Source organism: Chlorocebus sabaeus, chromosome 4 (assembly GCF_047675955.1).
Source record: "Chlorocebus sabaeus isolate Y175 chromosome 4, mChlSab1.0.hap1, whole genome shotgun sequence".
Taxonomy (NCBI): Eukaryota; Metazoa; Chordata; class Mammalia; order Primates; family Cercopithecidae; genus Chlorocebus; species Chlorocebus sabaeus.
Genome location: NC_132907.1, coordinates 63,125,044 through 63,140,596, shown reverse-complemented (window position 1 = coordinate 63,140,596; position 15,553 = coordinate 63,125,044). Strand labels below are relative to the sequence as shown.

Sequence of the window (15,553 nt, the reverse complement as noted above, 5' to 3'; positions counted from 1 at the left end):
TAGCAATGACTCTCCAAAAGAAAAAAAAATCAAATCAAACCAAGGCAGCTTGATTTTCCCCTTTTTTCCATTGCTACTCTTCTGGCCCCTCCTTCCCAAGGGTCTTACTGATAATACATGGATTACTTGAATGCCACCAAATGCCTAATCCTTCAGACACCCTTTTTGTGGTAACAGTTCATCACAATTTGCATGAATGAATTAAATATAACTATTCAGCTCACATTTAGTTGGTTAAACACTGACGTTTTTAAAATTATGGGTGGCATATTCGCTTGAGATAACAGCATCATAAAAGTTAATTATTTTGTAGTTTTCATGGGCAGCCAGGCTATCAAGAGTTATTTATTAATTTTAGGGCTTCATGCCTTTTTTGTAAACCCTAGCCCAACCCAAATGAGATTAAGAAAGATACTACCCAGCCATTTAAACTGCTGACTGTAACCCTTCTTGATCCCCCCCGTTGCCCTATTTCTAGTCAATAAGTAAATAGCCCGGGATAAAGTAGTATGATGAATGGTATTCCTTCCTTTAATACTTATTTACTGAGTACTTGTTCTGTGAAAGGTCCTAGTTACAAAGAACAGACGAAAAAAACATGGGTAGGACCACAGAACTTCAAAATCCTTACAGTCCAGTAAAGAAAAATAGCCCCATAACACAATTATGGGTGCACAGAAGAACAAGAATATGTACCATAAAACAAATAGCAGCAGGATTTGAGCCGGATATTACAAGGTTACACGGGCATTACAGAGGAAGTTTTACAATGATGATCAGCACACAGGGAAGGGACAGGGTATGCTTGACAACCCAGGTAAGCAGCTCTGTCTTACTTGGGTCAATCTGTGAGAAGCTGTGCCCAGCTGTGGACTGCTAGCTGATAGCAGTCAACTAGCAGCAGATCCTGGCAGCCAACGCCAAGAGGCTCTCTCTGAACAGATACTTGGCGTCAACTCTGCATCAGCAAAAAAATCATATTCAGGGCAAGAGCCTCTCAACACAAGCAGCAAAGGCCAAATGTCAAAGGACAAGAGAGATTATTTGTTTATTCTCTGTCAATATCATTTTCAAAATGGTAAATTCAAACATCACACAGTTTCTCAGGTGTCATCCCTTCTGCCATGGTAAGAAAGCCACCTGCTTGTAACAGAGCAAAAGAAAACATAAATCATGGGGTTCGAATGATGTTACCAAAAGACATAATTTACATACCAACAACTGCAGGAGGGGAAGATGAGACAAAGATGATTTAAAGCCAGATTTTCATCATTGAAAAGTACATGTCTATGGTGTTTGTGTAGCCATGTTAGAGGGCTATGGGTATTTAGGATTCTACTTATCAAAATACAGACTTTACAACATCACAGGAAAAGAAAACTACAAACCAGTATCTTGTGAATATAGACACACAAATCCTAAGCAAAATACTACCAAACTGAATACAGCAGCACATGAGAAGAATAAAACCATGGTCACACCATCCCCAAGGGTGTGATTAAGAGCTGTTTTAATTCATTCTTTTCTGATCTTAGACTCTCACAGAGTATCACGTGAGGTGTATGGACAGATGATCATTTTCAAACAAGAATTTTAAAGCTCTATCCTGCTTTTCCTTTTACCTCTTGATTGAAGAGGTTTGGTTTATGATAACCTTAAAGGCAACAACTCAAGGCAAGGCAATTTTTTAAAACCCTGACACATGAAGGAGATATTGGAAAAGGAAGCCATGTCAGCCATTGCTGGCAATTTTTGTGGAGGCCAGTGGGCAGCTGAAGTAATTGCCTCAATTTCCTGTCACTTCCAACCCTACTCTGTCCACCTTTAATCCATCTGTCTGGATCCCCAGAATGATAAGCATAGCTATTCCACTTTCCAACCCCCCATCTTAAAAAGAAAGCCACCCTCAAGTAATTTCCTCTACTGGCTTTCCAAATAGAACCTGCTGTACCTCATACACAAAGATAATCCTCCTTGCAAGCAACCCCAGAAGCTCATCAGCCATTAAGCATTTGCTTCCATTGAGTTGTCAAACTGTGTTAATAAGTTTATATAGACCTAGGCCATTCCATTCCCAGATTACTCGAAGGCCTCAAGACCACACATAAATGAGAATATCAATATGGGAAGGTATCTTATAAAACCAGGAAATTAAATAAGAAAAGCTAACGTACAAAACTTTCTGACTCGTTATATGAAGCTAGTATTACCATTGTAATGAAACTAGACAAAACATCACAGGAAAAGAAAACTACAAACCAGTATCTTGTGAATATAGACACACAAATCCTAAGCAAAATACTACCAAACTGAATACAGCAGCACATGAGAAGAATGAGATACCACAATCAAGTGGGAGGCATTCCAGGAAAGCCAGGTTGGTTTAACACCCCAAATCAATTAGAATAAGAGAATAAAATGACATGATTATGTTAACAGCCACCGAAAAAGCATGTGACAAAATTCAACACCATTTCATGATAAAAACACTTAGCAAACTAAGAATAGAAGAGACCTTCTTTACTCTGATAAAAAGCATCTATAAAAACCCAACAGCTAACATCATCCTCAATAGTGAAAGACTGAATGCTTCCTACTGAGATTAGGAAGACAAAGATCTGCTCTCAATACTTCTATTCAGTATTGTACTGAAAGCTCTAGACAGGGCAACTAAGTTAAGAAAATGAAATTAAAAGGATTACACAGGAAGAAGTAAAACTATTGCTATTTGTAGATAATATTAGTTCATGTATAAAAAAATCCTAAGGAATCCACTAAAAAAACTATTAGACCTAATAAACAGGAGCAACAAGGTTGGAGGTCATAAGACCAATACACCAAAATTAACTGTATTTCCATACACTTTCAATGAACAACCTGAAAATGAAATTAAGAAATCAATTCCAGGCCGGGCGCAGTGGCTCACACCTGTAATCCCAGCACTTTGGGAGGCTGAGGCGGGCGGATCACGAGGTCAGGAGATGGAGACCATCCTGGCTAACACGATGAAACCCCATCTCTACTAAAAATACAAAAAAATAGCCGGGCATGGGGGCGGGCGCCTGTAGTCCCAGCTACTCAGAAGGCTGAGGCAGGAGAATGGCGTGAGTCTGGGAGGTGTAGCTTGCAGTGAGCCGAGATCGTAACACTGCACTCCAGGCTGGGCGACAGAGCGAGACTCCATCTCAAAAAAAAAAAAAAAAAAAAAAAGATTCCATTTATAACAGCACAAAAAAGAATAACATACTTCAGAATAAATTTTGCAAAAGATGTGCAAAATGTATACTCTGAAAACTATAAAACATTTTGAAAAAATTTTAAAAGACAGATAAATGGAAAGACATCCAAGTTCATGAATCAGAAAACTTAAGATTAAGATGGTAAGCCTGGGCAACATAGCAAGAGCCCTGTCTCTATGTAAAAAAAAAAGGAAAAAGAAAAAGAAAAAAAAAGGTTAAGATGGTAATCATCAACCTAAATGCCCTTCAATGACAGACTGCATAAAGAAAATGTGGGGCCAGGCACGGTGACTCAGGTCTGTAATCCCAGCACTTTGGGAGCTCAAGGCAGATGGATAACTTGAGGCCAGGAGTTGGAGACCAGCCTGGCCAACATGGCAAAACCTCGTCTCTATCAAAAATATAAAACTTAAGCACGCTGGTGCACACCTGTAATCCCAGCTACTCAGGTGACTGAGGTGTGAGAATCGCTTGACCCAGGAGGCGGAGGTTGCAGTGAGCCAAGATCATGCCACTGCACTGCAGCCTGGGCAACAGAATGAGACAGTGTCTCAAAAAAAAAAGAAAAAAAATGTGGTACTTCTACACCATGGAATACTATGTAGCCATAAAAACAAATGAGATCATATCCTTTGCAGGAACATGGATAGAGCTGGAGGCCATTATCCCCAACAAACGAACACAGGAACAGAAAACCAAATGCCACAGATTACATGGACACATAGCGGAGGACAACACACAATGGGGCCTTTCGGAGGGTGGAGAACGAAAGGAGGCAGAGGATAAGGAAAAATAACTAATAGCTATTAGGCTTAATACCTGGGTGATAAAATAATCTGTACAACAAACCTCCATGACACAAGTTTACCTATGTAACAAACCACACTTTAAATAAACATTTTTTAAAAAGATGGCAATGATTTCCAAATTGATCTACAGAATCAATGTAATGCCTATCCAAATCCCTACTGACTTCTTTGCAGAAATTGACAAGCTAATCCAAAAATTTGTGAGGAAATGTAATAAACTCAGGATAGTTAAAACTTCATCAAAAGTTTTGTACTTCAAAGGCCATCATCGAGAGAGAAAAGACAACTCACAGAATGAAAAAAATGTTTGCAAATCTGATAAGGAATTTGTATCTGAGAATATATTTAAAAACTATCATAACTCAATAATTTAGAATAACCCAATTAAAAATGGGAAAAGGATTTGAACAGATATTTCTCCAAAGAAGATGAACAAATAGTCAATAAGCACATGAAAAGATGCTCAATTTCATGAGCTCTGAGGGAAATGCAAATCAAAACCACAATGACATAATACTTCATATTTACTAGAATAGAAGGGCTAGAATAAAAAAGACAGACAATAACAAGTGTTGACAAAAATGTAAAGACATTGGATCCCTGCTATATTGCTGCTGGGAATATAAGATGGTGCAGCCACTTGGGAAAACAGTCTGGCAGTTCCTTAAAAGGTTAAACAGAGTTACCATATGACCCAGCAATTCTACTCCTAAGTGTATACCCAAGGGAAATCAAAATATATGTCCAAACAAAATCTGTACATAAATATTCATAGCAGCATTATTCACCAGCCAAAAAGTACAAACAATCTAAATGCCCATTCACTGATGGACAGATACATAAAATATGGTATGCTCACATCATGGAATATTATTTAGCAATAAAAACAATGAAGTATTGACACATACCATACTATGGACAAATCCTGAAAACATGCTAGGTAAACAAAGACAATTGCAAAGAACTGACTTACATGATACCTTTCATATAAAATGTTCAGAAGAGACAAATCCATAGAGGTTGAAAATAAATTGGTGGTTGCCTAGGACTGGGCAGGCTAAGGAACATGGGGAGAGATTACTAATGGGTACCGGGTTTCTCTTTGGGGTAATGTCAATGGTGCAAAATTAGATAATGGCCATGGATACACAATTTTGTGAACTTACTAAAAACCCTGAATTGTATGCTTTAAATGAGTAAATTGTATAGTATGTGAATTACATATCAATCAAGTTGTTTTTTAAAAATCAACTTTACCTTGAGGGAGTTGGGTCATCTTGGCCAAGGCGTGACATAATATTTATCAAGGTGTTAATCCCTATTTAAAATAAAAACAAATACACAAGTAAATACGGATAGAAGAATTATAGGACCATCATATTATAGTAGAAAAAAATTATCTCATGTCAATGTGATTTTAAAAGATTTGGAATCTACCTGTCTAAAAGTGTAATCAACAATTATTTAAAACACTGGATAGGAAAAAGAAATTTTTCTAAAAAACTCATCAACCCTTATTATAGTTCTTGCTCAAAGTAAATATTATAAAAGAGTCCATGCGGTGGCTCTAGGCGCGGTGGCTCATGTCTGTAACCTTAGCACTTTGGGAGGCAGAGGCGGGTAGATCACTTGAGGTCAGGAGTTCAAGACCAGTCTGGCCAAAATGGCAAAACCCTGTCTCTAATAAAAATACAAAAAAACTAGCCAAGTATGGTGGCATATGCCTGTAATCCCAGCTATTCAGGAGGCTAAGGCAGGAGAATCACTTGAACCCAGCAGGCAAAGGTTGCAGTGAGCTGAGATTGTGCCACTGCACTCCAGCCTAGGTGACAGAGTGAGACTCTGTCTCAAAAAAAAAAAAAAGAGTCAGTAATCACTAGAATATGAAATGGTGAAAGAGTCACCCAGGGAACCATTCCTAGAAGCGAAATAATTTACAGCAGAAAACACAGGCCAAAATAGGATCTTCACATCTTAAAATCATCCAGACATACCTTTCTTCCGCATGTGCATGTGATGAACTTTTCTGTCTCCATATTTGGGCTGCCGAATTCCACAGTTAGACAAAGAATTCCTGGCATGATCAGGATTCATTCCAAAATTTAAATGATGACTTGGATGAGTCATGGCCAGCTAAAATTTCAATAAAATAAATTCAGTCTTTAAAACAGCATAAACTAGATGCAATGGTTCACACCTGTAATCCTAAGGTGGAAGGACCACTTTAGTCCAAGAGATCAAGACCAGCCTGGGCAACACAGTGAGATGCCATCTCTACAAAAAATAAAAAATTAGCCTGGTGTGGTGGCACGTGACTGGAGTCCCAGCTACTCAAGAGGCTGAGGTGGGAGGATCACTTGAGCCCAGGAGGTCGAGGCGGCAGTGAGCTATGATCACGCCACTGCACTCTAGCCTGGGTGACGGAGGGAGACCCTGTCTCAAAAAACAAAAACAAAACAAAAACTCAGCATGGGGGCACCATCTTTGTATCATCCTAAATTAAGCAGGAAAGGGAGCTGTCTGTCCATTTGAATTTTAAGCCCTGATCTTTCCATCTTATCTCCCCAAGTATCTGCAAACAGACGACCTACAGAATGGCAGAAAATATTTGCATACTATATATCCAACAAAGGACTAATATCCAGAATCCACAAGGAACTAAAACAAATCAGCCAGAAATAATAATAATAATATAATAACCCCATTAAAACGTGGGCAAATGACATGAACAAACATTTTTCAAAAGAAGATATAAAAATGGCCAACCAACATGAAAGAATGTTCAACATCACTAAACATGAGGGAAATGCAAATTAAAACCACAAGGAGATACCACCTACCACTTTGCCCCAGTCAGAGTGGCCATTATTTAAAAACCAAAAAATAGCAGGTGTTGGTGTGATGCAGTGAAAAGGGAAGGCTTATAATACACTGAACTTTATATAAGCTATATGCATTAGTATAACCTCTACAAAAAACAGTATGGAGATTTCTCAAGAAACTAAAAGTGGATCTAACACTTGATTCAGTCCTCCCACTACTGTGTATCTACCCAAAGGAAAAGAAGTCATTCTATCAAAAAGCCACCTGCACTTCTATGTTTACTGCAGCACAATTACAATTGCAAAGCTATGGAATCAACCTAAGTGTCTATCAACTGATGAGTGGATAAAGAAAACGTGGTATACATATACCATGGAATACTACTCCACAATAAAAATAATGAAATAATGTCTTTTGCAGCAACTCAGTTAGAACTACAGGCCATTATCCTAAGTTAATTAACTCAGAAACAGAAAACCAAATACTGCATCTTCTCACTCACAAGTAGGAGCTAAGCTATGGGTACCCAGGGTCATACAGAGTGGTATAATGGATACTGGAGACTCAGATGAAGAGTGTTGGGAGGTGGGTGAAGGATATAAAACTACCTATTGGGTGTATGTACATTATTCAGGTGACAGGTACACTAAAAGCCCAGACTTCACGACTATACAATTCATCCATGTAACCAAAAACCATTTGTACCCCTAAATCTACTGAAAAAAATTTTTAAGTGGCGAAAACAAATTTCCAGATCTCTGACGCAAGCCCTGTTCTGCAAACAAACGTAAAAACCCACATCTTTAGGTTGAGCGCAGTGGCTCACACCTGTAATCCCAGCACTATGGGAGGTCGAGGCGGGCCGGGCAGATCACCTGATGTCAGGAGTTCGAGACCAGCCCGGCCAACAGGGCAAAAGCCCGTCTCTACTAAAAATACAAAAATTACCCGGGCATGGTGGCGGGCACCTGTAATCCCAGCCACTCAGGAGCCTGAGACAAGAGAATCGCTTGAACCCGGGAGGCGGAGGCTGCAGTGAGCCGAGACTGCGCCATTGCACTCCACCCTGGGCAACAAGAGCGAAACTCTATACCAGAAAAGAAAAAAAAACAAAACAAAACTACATCTTTCAGAGAAGTTAGAATACTCAGCACCTGAAAAGGAGAGACATAAAGGAGGAAAAGCTGGAAGAAGGTACTCAGATTTGACAAATTTCAGTTTTAGTCAATTTTTTTAGGGATGACCTCAAATAAATGTGAGAGAATTGGCTGGAAAGTAGCAGAGGCAACCAGGGTAGAGCAATGGAGAGAACTATGTTTTTATCAATCCTTGTCACTTCCCCGGATAGAAAACCCAATGTACCATTTGTGACGTGCAAGATGAATTACTCCTATCTTGTTACGACGTGGGTTTACAGGAGAATAATTCTTACCTGTAACAGACAACGATCTTGGAAAGTATATCCTATCAACTTGTCCAAATGCATTAGGCATTGGTGGTAGCGGATATGATGGGTCAGAACAGGTAACATCATTGCATGCTAGGAAAAAAAAAAAAGTATTGAATATGTTTAACTTTATAAAAACTTATAAAGTCCCTTCATTTGTTTTACAACAAGTCAGAACCATTTTCACATTCCAAATTCCATCTCACTAAGTCCTCAAACAGCTTATTGGCTGCATGGCATTCTGGAGAATCCTCTGTGAGAGACTGTAGCTGTTAAGAGTATATAGTCTCTAGAATCAGAATGCCTGGGTCCAAATCCTGCTCTGCCACTTATTCACTGTGTGACCTGGGGCAAGTTATCTTACCTCTCTGCTTCAGTTTCCTCATCTGCACAATGAGAATAATAAATATACGTACTTTCAAGGATAGCTAAAAGGATTAAAAGAGGAAATACAAAAATCTTCTTAGAACAAGGCCTGTTAGCCCTCATTCCATTAGGAATAGCCCTGGTTCTATCAGTATTCAGCAGGGTAGCTTTGAGTAAGTCACATGCATTTCTGTGCCTCCTTATCTACCTTTAATTAAAGGGGAATGGATTAGGATTCATTCATTTTGAAACTTTTTTAGGCTCAAGATATTTTTGAGAATCCAAGGAAAATGATTCTTTCCCCAGAAAAATGTCCCTGTGCACAAACATGCAAAAGTTGTACACAATTCACAAACCCCTGAAGCCCATGATTATCCTTTAAGAGCTTCTCAACCAGATATGCCACCCTAGGTTTAACATTTAATGATCTAACATTCTGAAGACAATTTTTAGAAAGACACCAGTACAGTTAAGGTACCCAAGGACACAGAATTTAAACTTTTCCTTCAATCCCTTTTCATTTGGCTATAAATTCCTTATTGGGAGATAATTTCGTGGAAGGCATATCTTTTTCTTTTCCTTAATACTGTTTCCCAAGAACACAAAAGAATGTAGGGAGTCATTCTTATTCATCAGAACCTGGAGGATGGACCCAGCCCACAGAATGACTGACATATGCTTTATATTATTTCAGTCTTTGAAGTATTTTAAGCTGGCATTGTTTAAAAGTACATGAAAATGGATTTGCTTCAAACTATAGAAATTAGTTATGTTATTAACTTATAAAGAAAGATTCATTCTACCAAATAGTATCTCTAATCAACAAAAAATCTTTCTTGCCAGTTCAATTCAGGAAGTATATAATTGAGCACCTCCACGTGTAAGGCCTTACAATATGTGTGGGAGACAGAAAAAGTGAAGACACTGTTTTTGCCATTAAAGCTAGAAATACGCCATTAGAATTTTAATTATCAGCACTTTAACAACTTTGTTTTTATAAGTGCTGTATTGATAAACACAACAATATGGAAACAACATGCACAATCAAAGTATAATAGCTTTCCAGCCATTTAAACTGCAGGAAGCTCAAGAGTTGATGCTAAAAACTCAAGGTGGATAGGACATGGGTTAGGACATGAAGACTACTCAGTGCAACTGCCTTTTCTAAAGCATGAACTCAACCTGGTGAACTGTTTACTTTCTTAATATTTCTTATGAGACATGAATCGCTGCCTGTCAGGAAAATAAAACCCTCTTTAGAGTTTGCTGATTATTTAAAAATTACCTTTTTTTTTTTTTTTGAGACAAAGTCTCACTCTGTCGCCCAGGCTAGAGTGTAGTGACACAATCACAACTCACTGCAGCCTCGACCTTCCAGGCTCAAGAGATCCTCCCACCTCAGCCACCCAAGCCCCAGCAGCTGGGACTACAGGTGTGCAACACCACACTCTGCTGATTTCTGTGTTTTTTGTAGAAATGAGGTTTCGCCATGTTGCCCAGGTTGGTCTTAAACTGCTGGACTCAAGGGATCGGCCTGCCTCGGCCTCCCGAAGTGCTAAGATTACACAGGCATAAGCCAGTGCACCGGGCCCGAAAATTACTATTAACTTTAAGCCCAAATCTGTATCTTTGGAAGTTTTACCACTTTAACCCGAGTTCTACCCAGAAACAAAATGCATTTAATGGCAGGTTTTCCACATCTTGTTTTAGCTAACCTATACCTTACTACCTTACTTCCTCTAACCTTTTCTCATGTAAAACAGCTTTGAATCCCTTAACCACTTTCTCTAAATCTGCTCCAAACAAAGCCTGTTTCTCCTTTCAAATAAACCTTTTGTGAATACCATGGAAGGGTATAGATGACCCGTGTCCATCTTGAATCCCAGACATCAAGTCTCAATGTTACCTACAAGACTTTAAATTTCTAGCTCAGTTTTTAAAAGTATCAGTCTTTGCAATATTAAAATATAATCATCTTTATGTCTGGCATCTTTATGTCTGCCAACTGCTTTAATTAAAAAAAAAAGAAACTCAAATTCTCCCATAAAAACAGAGCAACTAGACTAGCAAAATGAAAGACCAATGAACATTATCTACATAAAAACTAAATGACAAGGTACCCCCTTGAGTCCCTAACTAAGAGCGGATGAGGAGAAAGAGCTACGTCTCAGCATCTGTGTGAGAGAAGAGACAGGCCCTGATAATGGAAGAAACTCAAAATTAACAACACATGTTCACCGGAAATAACCCAAAATGGAATCTAATTCTGCCGAATCTAATTCATTGAGTGAATATGGGAGGACAGTCTAACTGTGCTGAAGACACCTGGGACCTACAAACACTCAAAACAAAAAAACAAAAGGTGAAGCTCCCTACAAGGTAAAAGCCCCACAACGAGGAGAAAGTGCTGGGAGTGCAAGCCACGTTTCGCTAGAGAGGGATAATGAAAGGCAAAAGAGAGAAGGTCCAGACAAAAGCAGAGGAGAGAAGCAGAGGGGGCAAATCTTAGTGTGAAGCCGTATTATTTCTTTTATCACTGCAAAAACAACAGGAGGAGGAGCTCCAGAGTTTCTTAAAGAGCAACAGAAAAGAATCATGATCAAATCCCATTCAAAGATGTTTCTAAGAAGAGGAGTAGAATAACATCCTTGCTGATAATAAAAACATTCCAGAGGCTGGATGCGGTGGCTCACGCCTGTAATCCCAGCACTTTGGGAGGCCAAGGCGGGTGGATCACGAAGTCAAGAGATCGAGATCATCCTGGCTAACACAGTGAGACCCTGTCTCCATTAAAAATACAAAAAATTATCTTGGTGGAGGGTGGCGGGCGTCTGTAGTCCCAGCGACTCGGGAGGCTGAGATAAGAGAATGGCATAAACCCGGGAGGCGGAGCTTGCAGTGAGCCGAGATTGCGAGACCCTGTCTTAAAAAAAAAAAATTCCAAAGAAACATACCAATAACCTTCTAAGCAAAGAAATAAAACCATAGGAGGATTAACACAAATTACAAATAAATATTACATAAATTCGGAAATGAGATTAGAGGAAGAGAAGATTTGAAAAGAAGTGACAAAACTCAGGAAAAAGAAACATAAAAGGAGATAACCACTTCAAGACTAAACAAGAAGGAACACAAAATCAGATTAACCCAATGAATAGTGCTTTTGAAAAATAGAAACGAAGAATTCAAGAGAAAATGATGGATCCAGAAGAGAAGCAAAAAAGATATAAGACACATATATCTTATAAGAAGATATAAGATGCAAGAAGTAATTACTACTTCTTGAATGAAGAATTCAAGAGAATATGATAGATCCAGAAGAGAAGCAAAGAAAATATAAGATGCATATAAGTGGAGTACTTTAAAAATCAAAATAATAGAAAATAATGAAATGTGTAATACAAGAAAAAGAAAACTTTCCTGAGATAAAAGACAACTTGAAAGTATATACTGAAAGTATATACAGCATACCTGAAAAAATTACTGAAAAGAGCTGAGACATATTCTAGTAAACTATTGGTTTCTAAAGAAAAAGAAAAAATCCTCTGGGCACTCAGACAAAAGGACCAAGTCACTTAAACTCATATTGTTATCACACTTTTTTTTTTTTTTTTTTTTGAGATGGGTTCTCACTCTGTTACCCAGTTTGGAGTACAGTGGCATGATCTCAGCTCACTGCAACCTCCATCTCCCAGGCTCAAGTGATCCTCCCACCTCAGCCTCCCAAGTAGCTGAGACCACAGGTGTGCACCACCATACCCAGCTAATTTTTTGTAGAGCTGGGGTTTCGCCATGTTGCCCAGGCTGATCTCAAACTCCTGGGCTCAGGTGATGCACTTGCCTTGGCCTCCCAAAGTGCTGGGATTACAGTCGTGAGTACCTATACCTGATCATATTGTTACCACACTTTTGACAGCTATGTTTTATGCCAGAAAACAATGAGAATGTATTTAAAATATTAAAGAAAGAAAATGTGATCCACAGATTTTATATCTAGCCAAACTGACCGTTAAAATAAAGACCACAGTCAAACTGTGAGGAACATGCAGAAACTCAAGGACAACTGTTTCTATAAGGCCTTCTTGAGGAATGGTTTAGAAAATGAGCTTCAGACAAACGAGAAAGGGGAGGTGGGAGATTGATAATGACATATGATCTGATGATTACTTGCAAATATATTTTTATTGGTAGATAATCACAAATGAGTCAATATAAGAAATAATTAAACATTCTAACACTGATTAGTACAACCATCAGAAAACAAGGGAGAATAAGAAATATATAAAGAGTAGGATGAGGTTGCTGCCTGCCTTATTAACTTGCAACAAAAGGATATCACTTCAAATTAGATGCCAGGTGAGAGAGAAGATTATGGGAAGAAGCAGAGAGAAGCTACTTTTACTAAAAGACAACAAGATACACACACACACATACACACACACACACACACAGAAAGAAAGAGAGGTAAGGGAGAAATGTAATTATACTATAAAGCTGTCAGTATAAAGGTAACCATTAGAATAAAAATACAAGCCTTCCTGAATACAAACGATATAAAAAGGAAAAAAACAAAGCCAATATAACGGATTTCATAGTACCCACTAACATAAAACAGTTTTACAGACAGAAAGCCGAACATATCAATAAGCTCTATACATTGCTATGAAGTGACCTCCCAGACACATGGTTTGTAATTATTGTTGTTGTTACTGTTGTTTTGTTTTGTTTTTTAGAGATGGGGTTTCACTCTGTCACCCATGCTGGAGTACAGTGGTACAATCATAGCTCACTGCAGCCCCAAACTCCTGGGCTCAAGTGATCCTTCCACATCAGCCTCCTGAGTGGCTAGGACAACAGGTGTGCACCACCACACCTGGCTAAGTTTGCAATCCTCCTGCACTGGAGGAAGCACTGGAATTTACGGTCTGAGCCATCACACCTGGTCCAGACACATTGTTAAGTGAACAAAATCTCAGTAGAGAAAAGTGTGTTTAAGATACCACCATTCATACAAGAAAGAGGAGAACAAACAAAAATACATATATATTTACTTATATAAAAATAAAAAATTAAGCCTTTTTTTTTTTTGATGGAGTCTCTCTCTCTTTCCCAGGCTGGGGTGCAGTGGCGTGATCTCGCCCCATTGCAACCTCTGTCTCCTGGGTTCAAGCTATTTTCCTGCCTCAGCCTCCCAGGTAGCTGGGACCATAGGCACACATCACCACTCCTGGCTAATTTTCTGTATTTTCAGTGGAGACAGGGTTTCACCATGTTGGCCAAGCTGGTCTCAAACTCCTGACCTCAGGTGATCTGCCTGCCTCCGCCTCCCAAAATGCTGGGATTACAGGAGTGAGCCACCGTGTGCACAGCCAGATCAAGTCTTTTTTTTTTTTTTTTTGGAGACGGAGTCTTGGTCTGTCGCCCAGGCTGGAGTGCAGTGGCACAATCTCGGCTCACTGCAACCTCCACCTCCCAGGTTCACACCATTCTCCTGCCTCAGCCTCCCGAGTAGCTGGGACTACAGGCTCCCGCCACCACACCCAGCTAATTTTTTGTTTGTTTGTTTGTATTTTTAGTAGAGACAGGGTTTCACCGTGTTAGCCAGGATGGTCTCTAACTCCTGACCTCGTGATCCACCCACCTCGGCCTCCCAAAGTGTTGGGATTACAGGCGTGAGCCACCATGCCCGGCCACAAGCCATTTTTAAAAGATAGTTACCTATCGGGGGTGGGTGGCAAGAAAATGATACAAGGAACAGAGATAGAAGTTAGACTTAAAAAAAAAATACACTTGACTCTGTAAATCTGACTGCAGAGTCATGTGAACATTTTACATAATTATAAAACAATCTTTAATTTTTAAAAGGAATCTAGGCCAGGCACCATGGCTCATGACTGTAATTCCAGCACTTTGAGAGGCTGAGGCAAGAGGATCACTTGAACCTAGGAGTTTGAGACCAGCCTGGGCAACAAAGCAAGACCCCGTCTCTACAAAAAACAGAAAAATTAGCCAGGCATGTTGGCACACACCTGTGGTCCCAGCTACGTGGGAGGCTGAGGTGGGAGGATGTGTTGAGCCTAGAAGTTCAAGGCTATAGTGAGCCATGATCACAGTGCCACTGTAGTCCAGCCTAGGTGACACAGTAAGACCCTGACTCAATCAATTGGTCAGTCAATGGAACCCTTAAAATCAAAAGTAAAATGAAACAAATGAATTCTGTGTATCCAGTTTGTGGCATAACCACGAGATACAGAAAACTGAGTGTAAATCTCCAGTGAGATACAGCTATAGATAATCAAAGACAAAAAAGAACAGTCAGTCCCCAACTTACAATGGTAAGACTTAAAAATTTTTGACTTTACAATGATATGTAAGCAATATTAATTCAGTATGCTCCTCGACTTATGATAGGCTATGTACCAATAAACCAATCATAAACTGAAAATTCAACTTATGATATTTTCAACTTACTCCAGGTTTACTGGGATGTAACCCCATTGTAAGTCAAAGACCATCTGTCCTCCCAAACAAACAAGCAACTATTTTGCATCACCATATTGGTGGTGGTGCTGTTAAATTGTTAATCTGGGACTACTAGTTGTGCTTTATGGAATAAATCAAACGAGTAATTTTTGGTGCTGTCCCACAGGATCTGTATCTCAGGGTAATCAAATAGTTGATGAGGAAAAGATCCTTTTTTAAAAGTATTTTAAGTAATAAATGAAGAAAGACAGAATTAGAATATCATTTTGGCAGACCTTAATTACTGGGTCTAAGTAAACGATCCATCGATGACTGATAATGTCACATACAAATAAAGAGAGTCCTCACCACCACCTGTGAAAATATCTTGCAAAAAAACTGAACTT

At 39.1% G+C, this 15,553-nt stretch overlaps 1 protein-coding gene across 9 annotated transcripts in view; it reads right to left on the bottom strand.

Annotated features, from left to right (window-relative positions):
- DROSHA (drosha ribonuclease III) overlaps positions 1-15,553 on the bottom strand; it is a 134,118-nt gene that overhangs the window by 44,953 nt on the left and 73,612 nt on the right. For all 9 annotated transcript variants that reach the window (XM_037990725.2, XM_037990724.2, XM_073014816.1 and 6 more), the window contains 3 exons: positions 8,304-8,411; positions 6,043-6,181; positions 5,306-5,366 (listed from right to left, as the gene is read on the bottom strand). In XM_037990725.2, coding sequence (XP_037846653.1) covers positions 5,306-5,366; positions 6,043-6,181; positions 8,304-8,411 — 308 coding nt within the window. The remainder of the gene's footprint in view (positions 1-5,305; positions 5,367-6,042; positions 6,182-8,303; positions 8,412-15,553) is intronic.